The sequence below is a fragment of the Salarias fasciatus genome, chromosome 5 (genome assembly GCF_902148845.1).
Source record: "Salarias fasciatus chromosome 5, fSalaFa1.1, whole genome shotgun sequence".
NCBI lineage: Eukaryota > Metazoa > Chordata > Actinopteri > Blenniiformes > Blenniidae > Salarias > Salarias fasciatus.
This window is the reverse complement of record NC_043749.1, coordinates 29552491-29562688: the sequence shown is the minus strand read 5'-3', so window position 1 is coordinate 29562688 and position 10198 is coordinate 29552491. Positions and strand designations below refer to the sequence as shown.

The following is a 10198-nucleotide window of genomic DNA, read 5'->3' as shown; positions in this document are numbered from 1 at the left end:
AAAATGTTAATACTCACTAAACTGATCAAAATCACAAAAACATTTACAATTTCCAGCTCAAAAAGAAATGTTAATTGGACACTTAAATAGGATTTATCTGTAAAAAGGTGTGTAAACATCGATTAACACCCCTGCTCTAAATGTGGCCTACTCCGCCTCAGGCCTCGTCCACATGACGTTTGGAGTGAAAATGAATCAATTTTGTTTCAGAAAAGATGTGTGTGTTTACACGATAAACATTGTTATTGTTGATTTATTCGTGTCAGCATCTCCGCATCATACGCAGAGACAGAGCCTGATCATTTTTAAATAGTTTAGTTTTCCCCGTTTCCAAGAACCGCAGAGTCAAAAGTGTCGTCAAAAAGCTTTACCTCATGAGCAGCTTTAAAAAAAAATTGACTTTTCAGTGGTTTCCACCGAAGACGGACGCCCAAAACTTAACAAAAGTTTTGTTTTTTTCACTTGAAAACATTGTGTAAACATTAAAGAGCAATGCAGAGGGTGGAGGGAAGAGGTGACAGAAGCGGTTTCCTCATACAAATGAAAGTCTGCTACTCATCCCACAAACACAGGTTCCTGACTGACGTCACACGATTCAATTAGTACAGAACATTTTTTCCATTTATCGCACCGAAGAAACGACCCACCAAACAAAAATTTCCTCAGTTTTTCTTCATGGTCTCCAGCGTCTCCACGGAGCTTTTTCCCTGAAGTCGACCAACAGTCCCAGAGACGCGCCCGGTGCCTTCACTGTCATGGCCGTCATTCAGGTTGTGAAACCACGACAGAGCAGGGAGTGATTGTGTAAACAAACAGGATTTTTATTTTTCGTTTACAAGGAAAACCTGCAAGAAAGAACTCGTCGTGTTTTCTTTACTAGTCGGAGGAGCGCTGACGCCAAGGCGGAGGGCTTATGGGATCACACACTGGGAGGAGACAGAATGTTTGAGAAACCATGATTCAGTGAGGGAACAATGTGAAACGTCCTCTCATTTTCTGTTCATCACTGATGAGAAAAATAACACATTTGGTCATTTTCACTTTGTTGGCTGCAGCACAACCTTTAAAGACAGTAGGGACGGGGTCTGGACGGGGTCTGGACGGGTCTGGACGGGGTCTGGACGGGCCTGGACGGGGTCTGGACGGGGTCTGGACGGGCCTGGACGGGGTCTGGACGGGTCTGGACGGGGCCTCAAAACCTGTCGAGTAGCAGCGTCCTGTGTTGTGACAACAGTTTGAGAAGTGAGGAGACCGAATGACGAAGAGATTAATCTTGTCTGACGGAGGAGTTTAGCTGCTGGTCTGTTGGTGGAGGGTGTAGGCTGCAGGCGGATGAGTTTAGGCGTCTGGACGGACGTTAACAGGTTTTGCTCTCAGATCTTCCAGCAGAGATCTTCGCCGCTCCAGTCCAGATGTGCTGGCGGTCCAGTGCCGTGGCCTCTAATGTAGCCTCACACCAACAGAGATGCAGACCTTTGAACTCTCTGCAGAACATAATACGTTTCCCTTTAATGACCATGTTCATCGGTTTGTCGACCAGAAGAACAAAGTGATCCAGAGTCACCGACAGGTTCAGAGGCTGGACAAACCAGTTCTGAGGTTCAGTTGTTCCCAAACCTTTGTCCCCAGAGGGACTTCGACACCAGTTTGCCTCTACAAATGGTTCCCAACTCCCACCATGCTCTTCAATTCCTCAGGCTTCGTTCACACAACAGCGTTTCAAGTGAAAACACACCCGTCTACACGGAGACGGCTGTTGATTTCCATAACAGCAGTTCCAGGGAGTCGCTCAGCACTCAGAACAATGTTTTTGTCCAGGTCCAGCTGCGGACACGCCCTCCTACCTTCATGCCAATGATACTGAAAATGAAAGCATCAGGAAGTTTTCTGGGTCGGCACAGCATGACCGCTGCAGAACAGCAGCAGTGTTGACCTGAAGCAGGGCGGCTGATGGAGGCACGGTGGGAGAAGCAGTCTGCATAAAATACCCAGAGTTCACTTTTACACAGTATCTTTCCATTATCATCCCTTTTTTTATCAGTTGGTAATCATAACTGAAAGTCCACAGGGCGCCGCTTGAGCTGCAGAGCTCCTCCTTCCAGGCGAGGTAATCTCATGTAAAAGAGAAAGTGAAAGTGTTTCCCTCGGCAATCACTGCAGAGGAGGACGGAGATTTTACGCGGCTGTTAATCCTTCAATCAACTGCGCAGGAAGAGGTAAAAAACCCCAACTGCAATTTACTGAACTGAGCGGATCAGTTTCTGTGGGAAACTTCCTGTTTTTTTTCCCCTTTCATTCAGTCTGTTGTGATTCAACGTCATCCGAAGAAAAAGGAAATGGCTTCTCACACTGAGGAAGATCTCTCCTGTCCGATTTGCAAAGACATCTTTAAGGATCCTGTCGCCTTATCGTGCAGCGGCAGCCACAGCTTCTGTAGAGCCTGTGTGCAGACCTGGTGGGAGGAGAAGCTCATAAATGAGTGTCCATCCTGTCAGGAAAGGCCTTTGCCGAGCCATCTGCCTCCAAATCAGGCCTTAAAGGAGCAGTGCGAGGCTTTTCTCCTGAGGAACCGTCAGTCAGCGTCTGCAGGGTCGACGGTTCGCTGCAGGCTCCACTCAGAGAAACTCAAACTCTTCTGCCTGGACCACCAGCAGCCGGTGTGTGTGATCTGTCGAGACTCCAAAACACACAGCAACCACAGGTTCAGGCCCGTCGACGAGGCTGCGGAGGACCAGAGGGAGGAGCTCCGGACGTCCCTCAGACCTCTGAAGGACAAACTGCAGCTTGTCCGAGACGCTCAAGCAGAAAACGCTCTGATGGGAAAACACGTTAAAGTCCAGGCTCGACACGCAGAGAGACAGATTCATGAGCAGTTTGAGAGGTTTCATCAGTTTCTACGTGAGGAAGAGGAGGCCAGGACGGCCGCTGTGAGGGAGGAAGAGGCGCAGAAGAGTCAGATAATCAGAGAAAGGAGAGAAGCTCTGCACAGAGAGAGATCAGCTCTGTCAGAAACCATCAGATCCTGCGAGGAGAAGCTGAGAGCTGCAGACATCCTGTTCCTGCAAAACTGCAAGGCTGCAGTGGAAGAGGTGCAGCAGCGCCCCCTGCTGGAGGATCCACAGCCGTCCTCCGCAGCTCTTCTAGACGTGGCCAAACATCTGGGCAACCTGAGCTTCAACATCTGGGAGAAGCTGAAGGAGAAAGTCTCCTACAGTCCCGTGGTCCTGGACCCGAACACGGCTCACCCGGCGCTCCACCTGGCTGACGACCTGACCGCCGCGAGCCAAGGGGAGACGCAGATCCTCCCCAAAAACCCCGAGAGGCTGGAGCGCTACTGCACCGTCCTGAGCTCCGGGGGCCTCGACTCGGGGGCCCACAGCTGGGTCGTGGAGGTCCGGGACTCCGAGGACTGGGCCCTGGGTGTGGCGGCTCCCGGGACCCCGGGGGCCCACTGGCACGCCGCGTCCAGACTGTGGCTGATCCGACGTCTCAGCGGCAAGTTGGAGGCCATGTCTCCGTTAGTTCTCCACAAGCTTCTCCAGGTGAAGAGGGAGAAGCTGCAGAGGGTCAGAGTTCATCTGGACTGGGACGCAGGGAAGCTGTCGTTCTCCGACGCCGACGCCGACACGCACATTTACACCTTCACACACACTTTCACCGAGAAGCTGTTTCCCTACTTCAGCAACAACGACAAGCAGCAGCTGAAAATATTACCGGAGAAGATCTGAGCAGCTCGAACGCAGCTTCATGAGAGACGAGGACGGGAAGTTTAACCAATCCCAGCAACCCTAAACCCCAGAGGGCATTTATCAAAACACAGCTGCTTTCTTTCTTTTACTTTAACATTAAAACACATTTAAATGCACAAATATTCATGTTTGAAAGGCTTTAACTCTTTAGTTCTCAATAAAAGGTACTATTTCACAGTTAACCTCCAAGGAGCACAGGATTACAATATTTTTTTAAAATGGGATCATTTAGTTACTTTTTTCCTGTATTTATGCAACAGCAGTTTGCAGCCATGTCTTTAAAGCTAATCCATTTGGGATATTTTTGTTATATTTGGTGTGTGATGCTGCTTTATGTGAGAGAGACTTTAAAATACATTGTTTTAAATCTGATAACTCTTACTTTTCCATTTTGTTTACAGTTGCTTCAGCTCCATTCATTCTCCTCAATGTGTTTTTTTAATAGTCAAAATGTGTCTCAATATTCTGGTTTTTTGGTTTTTTATTTGAATGTTTCTTTGGTTTCTGTAAAACATTTATCTGAATTACTTGGTGCCGCTGTGAATAAATCATCCGTTACCGGTTTACCTCCATATTGTCTCAATCTGTAATCATCACAACATCTTCCAACATGAAATGTGAGGAAACGTGAAACGAGAGGGGTTGGATATGATCATTGTGAAAAGTATAATCGAATTTGTCATTGAGGCATTCACTCACATTTTTAGTCTATCATTAACCACGGGAGTTTTCCCTGATAAAATGAAACTGGCCAAAGTCATACCCTTGTATAAAAGCAGTGATAAACACAACTTCTCAAACTATTGTCCAATCTCATTACTTCCACAGTTTTCAAAAATATTGGAGAAGGTATTTTCAACAAGACTTGACAATTTCTTACAGAAACAAAATATTTTGGATAATAGTCAATATGGTTTTCAGGCTAATCATTCAACAGCACTGGCAATAATGGAATTCACGGAAAAAATTGCAACAGAGATCAATAACAATAATTATTGTTTAAGTATTTTCATCGATTTACAAAAAGCTTTTGACGTCATCAATCATTCAAAATTACTAGAAAAAATGAGTAAGTATGGCATCCGAGGAGTAGCTCACCATTGGCTTTCAAGTTACTTGGAAAACAGAAACCAATATGTACAAGTAAATTACACTAAATCTGAACTACGGCAAATTAAATGTGGTGTGCCCCAAGGTTCGATACTTGGGCCAAAGTTATTCATTTTGTACATGAATGATTTTGCTAAAGTGTCCAACCTTGGGAAAATTCTATTCGCAGATGATACCACATTATTTCATTCAGGTAAAAGCATACAAGAAGTCACAAAAGTAGTGAATGAAGAATTGAAAGTAATAAAACACTGGTTTGATTTAAACGGATTGATCCTAAATGCCAAAAAAAAAAAAAAATATGTTGTTTAATAATAAAAAGGAAAAAGTGAAAGTAAAACTCGAAATAGATGGAGTTGAAATTCATCGTGTGACAGAAACAAAATTCTTAGGAGTGATGATTGATGACGATCTAAAGTGGAAATCTCACATTAATTACACCAAAGGGAAAATTGGGAAAGCCATTTCTGTGTTACACAGAGTTAAGTTTTTTCTGAACAGTTTTGCTTTGTTAACACTGTATAACACTATGGTTTTACCTTATCTCTTGTATTGTGTTGAAGTGTGGGGTACGACATGTAAAAGTTATTTACAGACAATTGTCATTCTACAAAAAAGGGCTATAAGGATAATTACAAATAGACATTATCGAGAACCGTCTAATCCATTATTTATTAAACTGAAAGTTTTGAAATTTCATGATATTGTTGATTTAAGTATCCTAAAAATAATGTATAAGGCAAAGTGGAATTTATTGCCTGTAAATCTTCAGATTATATTTGAAATAAGAACTAGTATATACAATCTTAAAGGAATAGACGTGTTCGAAAAACCCAGATTCAGAACCAAAATCAAAGAAAGAAGCATTGCGGTGAAAGGAGTGAACTTATGGAATGCTCTGAAACAGGAAATCAAAGAGTGTAAAACAATCATTTAAGAAACATATAAAAAAAATTCCACATTGGATAAATATGAAAATGAAAACTAAGTTGTTGCAGGTGAAAAATTTGATTTAGTGAATATGAGTTTTTGAGTATTGTTAATTTGTATTAGTTCAAATAATTTGTATGTAAAGGGGCAGATATAATAAGATTGTTCTTCTTTCTGCTCCTTTTCTTTCGTTTGTTGTCTAGACTGATGACATTGATGTATTTTCATCTTTTTTGTTTTTTGTTTTTGTGTTGTTTTAAACGAAAGAAACAAATAAACTAAACAAAACATGTGTCCTGCGTCATTTTTATTATATAAACATTCCGACAATTTTAACATGCTTTATATTTTTACTTGGACTAATTAAACACCAACTTTTAACTTTGTGTCTGTATGACTAAAAATTCTTCAGGATTCTCTGGTTTTGATTACCTTTTGTCTTCTGAATGTGCTTTTTTGTTTCTGTGGTTGTGTGTGTTTCTTTGTCTCGTGTGTGAATGGTGCTATACAAATAAACCCGCGCTGCCTTGATTGTCTGAGTCAGCAGTAAAGCCGTGTTGTTGAATAAACTGGACTTTTGGATTCTCCTGCTGACCTTGGAAGATAAAACAGCAGAACTCACACCTGATCAGGAAAACTCAGCGCCTGACACCGTTTGCTTGCGTGGCTCCACCCATAGCTCATCTGAGAGAAAAAAAACCAGGAAGTCCCTGTTGTTGCTTCACCAGGAAGTAACACACACACACACACACACACACACACACTCACACACAGAGGCACAAAAGCAATCTGTAGCGGCTCCACAGCTTCCCCCGAGGGAGGAGGTTCCCAGCAGGGAGTTCTGCAGCTTTGACCTGCGAGGAAGAGGCGGCTCTGCTCGGAGCATTTCTCTGGCAGATCATGTCTTTCCAGTCTGAGGAGGACCTGTCCTGTCCCATCTGCCAGGACATTTTCACCGACCCCGTCGTCCTGTCGTGCAGCCACAGCTTCTGTAAAGACTGCCTGCAGACCTGGTGGAGGGACAAGCCCGTGCGGGAGTGTCCGGTCTGTAAGAGGAGGTCGTCGAGGAGCGAGCCGCCACGCAACCTGGCGCTCAGGAACCTGTGCCAGACCTTCTTACTGGAGAGGAACCAGAGAGCCGCGGCGGGGCTGGAGGGTCTGTGCAGCCTGCACTGCGAGAAACTCAAACTCTTCTGCCTGGACCACCAGCAGCCGGCCTGCCTCATCTGCAGGGACTCCAAGACCCACGTCAACCACAGGTTCAGGCCCGTCCACGAGTTCGCCCAGGAGCACAAGGCGGAGCTGGAGAAGTCCCTCAGGCCTCTGCAGGACAAGCTGAAGATCTTCCAGTACGTCAGAGCGAACTGTGAAAAAACGGCCGAGCACATCAAGGTCCAGGCCCAAAACACGGAGCGGCAGATCAAGGAGCAGTTCCACCAGCTTCATCGGTTCCTGGAGGAGGAAGAGGAGGCCAGACTGGCTGCTCTGAGGGAGGAAGAGGAGCAGAAGAGTCAGGTGATGAAGGAGAAGATCCAGGCTCTGGGCAGAGAGATCTCGGCTCTGTCAGACATCATCACGGCCACGGAGGAGAAGCTGAAGGCTGAGGACGTCTCATTCCTGCAGAACTACAAGGCTGCGGCAAAGAGAGTGCAGCAGCGCCCCCTGCTGGAGGACCCCCAGCTGACCGTGGGGGCTCTCATCGACGTGGCCAAACATCTGGGCAACCTGAGCTTCCACATCTGGAACCAGATGAAGGAGAAGGTCTCCTACAGCCCTCTGGTTCTGGACCCGAACACGGCGAACCCGGAGTTCGTCCTGTCTGAAGATCTGACCAGCGTGAGCCACGGCGAGCGGCGGCAGCTCCCCGAGAACCTGGAGCGGACCGACTACCACCGCTCGGTCCGCAGCTGGGAGGGCTTCCACTCCGGGACTCACAGCTGGGACGTGGAGGTCGGAGACAACGCCGCCTGGTTCGTGGGCGTCGCGGCGGAATCCATCCAGAAGAAGGGACGCGTCAAGTCGGGCTTCTGGCAGATCGAGTACTTCAACGGGAAATACAGCGCGCGCATCCTGGGAGCGCCGTCCTGCGGTCTGCGCCTGAAGAAGAAGCTGCAGAGGATCCGGGTCCACCTGGACTGGAACCGAGGGAAACTGATGTTCTTCGACCCCGACACAGGCACACACATCCAGACCTTCACACACACCTTCACCGACCGGCTGTTCCCGTGCCTCGGCACGCTGCACCACACTCCGCTGAAGATCCTACAGAGCAAGATCTCCGTGAGCAGGGAGTAACTCAGACCAGAGACCGCCACATTTCAGACCAACCGGGGAAGACACAACGCCACTCCTATTTAAAGATTATATTGATGCTCAGTAGCGTTCTGTCATCGATTCACACTAACTCTTCCCAACAAGTTCAAGGAAATGTGGACTCATAAAATACCATGCATTTATTTAATTTTCTGAACCTGAAAGCTGCTCTTTAGCTCAGTAATTCCCAACCTTAGATTCTTAAAGATTCACGAGGGGTCGCGAAGTCCTCTTAATTTTAAGAGCTATAACATCTTGTAATGTTTTTAATGTATGTGATTCTGCATTTAATTCATCTATGCCTCAAAATTGCTAAGTTTAAGCATTAGAAATTAACTGTTTATTCAAAATTTCATTAAGAAAAATGGTAACACTTTACTTGAAGCACCTGGTATAACACATTATAAGTACATTTATAAAGCATTATAATGCCATTATAGCACGTGTAGCTATAGTTATAAACACTCAAATGATCACAATGCCAGGACCTAACCCAAACCCTATGCTGTATAGTGAGTTATAAAGCATTGTGATCATTTATGAGTGTTTTTAACTACTTATAATGTGTTATATATACATATATACTGTATGTGTGCTTCAAGTAAAGTGTCACCAAAAAAATTTCAGAGCATCTGCAGTAAACAGAAAGTCAGCAGAAAGAGAAAGCTGAATCCGTCCAAAGTATAAAAAGGGAGTTGTGGAAAAACTGAATAAAAGCTTGAAACTTGAAGCTGAAGCGGCACCAAGAGAGGAAATGTAAACCGAAAGAGTTTATCCTCAGAGAAAATAAACTCGTTGTTTCAGAGTGTAAGAAAGAAAACTGGATTTCAGGTTGGGAATCACTGCTTCACACCAAAATGTTACTTCAAAGCAAACGGTGAAGACAAAACCGAGAAGCTACAATGTGACACTGAGCTGCAAAAAGAAACACTTCAGAGATTTAAGCAAACAGTTCAGTTTTCTGTCTATTTTCTTCTGTTCAGGGTTAGAGTTACACTCTAAAAACAAATGTCTAGACTCAACAAAAAAAAAAATCAACACAACAGTTTGCATTAGTCTTTTTAAGTTATGGCAACCTCATTAGAAATTACATTGAGCCAACAAACGATATTACTTTGGGTGAATTCATTTTTTGTCATCAGGCAAAGATCATTTTAAGTACTGCTTACTTAATCAATGCGAGATTTTTATGTTGATTACTCAAATAAATTGGCTGCCCACTTTTACGTAGTTTAAATGGTCAGTTTCTGTTGAGCCTTAATATCGTGATTATTTGTCACAGCCAATGTGGACTGATTCTGTACAGGCTGACACAGACCTTTAATAACCCCAGAGGCAACTGGGAACTGTTCTGTTGAACTCTATAAGTTTCAAAGTAGTAGCAGGGACAGATTAAATACTCAATACTTCCAGGTTTGACACGAAAACTAAACTATTTAGATTAACTGAACAACAAGAACACAACCAAACACAACTACCAATAACACTATTAACGTCAGAACATTGAAATAAATCATGAAATCAATGTTTAAATCTTGAATATCTCATCCCAAACTCCCATGATTCATTGAGACACTACCATCATCACTGTTAAATTCTTCAAAGAGCCCGCTCCCTTTATGCTGTGACCAACACTAACCACGCCGATGTGGTGTCCTTACCCCACTAGAACTATAAGAGATAAATTTTACTCGCCATGAAATGTTGCTTGTATCGAGGTTTTTCATCCTGCTAACCCACTGTCCAACTTGCAGGCATGTTGTGTGGCGAGAGGGAACTTAAAATTGTGAAGTCAACATTGACAAAATTAAATTATCCAGCCAAGTTTGTTAAGTTATAACAACTTGAATTTTGTTTTAAACCCATCAACAATGAATTTTGAGTTCAAATTGCAAGCAAAATTAAGTTGATGTAATTAGGAACATTTTTATTTATTCATTACTTGAAAAGAATAAGTTTGAAACTTAGAAAGTTTATCAAAATCAACTAATTACAATTTTTTTACTTGGATCCATGTATTAAATCAAGTGGTGCTAGAAGCTTCTCTGAGTTACTTTTTAGAGTGTAGAATCCCTTTCTTCAAACATACCTCTTTT

The 10198-nt window shown here is 44.1% G+C and overlaps 2 protein-coding genes across 2 annotated transcripts; both read left to right on the top strand.

The window, feature by feature from the left end:
- Positions 1-2143: 2143 nt before the first annotated feature.
- LOC115388407 (nuclear factor 7, brain-like) lies at positions 2144-4493 on the top strand. Its single transcript, XM_030091538.1, has 2 exons — positions 2144-2216; positions 2301-4493. The coding sequence occupies exon 2, from the start codon at positions 2337-2339 to the stop codon at positions 3726-3728; it is 1392 nt and encodes a 463-aa protein (XP_029947398.1). The 5' UTR covers positions 2144-2216; positions 2301-2336; the 3' UTR covers positions 3729-4493.
- A 2028-nt stretch (positions 4494-6521) lies between these two features.
- LOC115389067 (E3 ubiquitin-protein ligase TRIM39-like) lies at positions 6522-8592 on the top strand. Its single transcript, XM_030092451.1, has one exon. The coding sequence runs from the start codon at positions 6690-6692 to the stop codon at positions 8082-8084; it is 1395 nt and encodes a 464-aa protein (XP_029948311.1). The 5' UTR covers positions 6522-6689; the 3' UTR covers positions 8085-8592.
- The last annotated feature ends 1606 nt before the right edge of the window (positions 8593-10198 follow it).

Coding starts and splice junctions, on each gene's coding strand:
- LOC115388407 (XM_030091538.1), top strand. CDS start 2,337: ATGGCTTCTCACACTGAGGAAGATCTCTCCTGTCCGATTTGCAAAGAC.
- LOC115389067 (XM_030092451.1), top strand. CDS start 6,690: ATGTCTTTCCAGTCTGAGGAGGACCTGTCCTGTCCCATCTGCCAGGAC.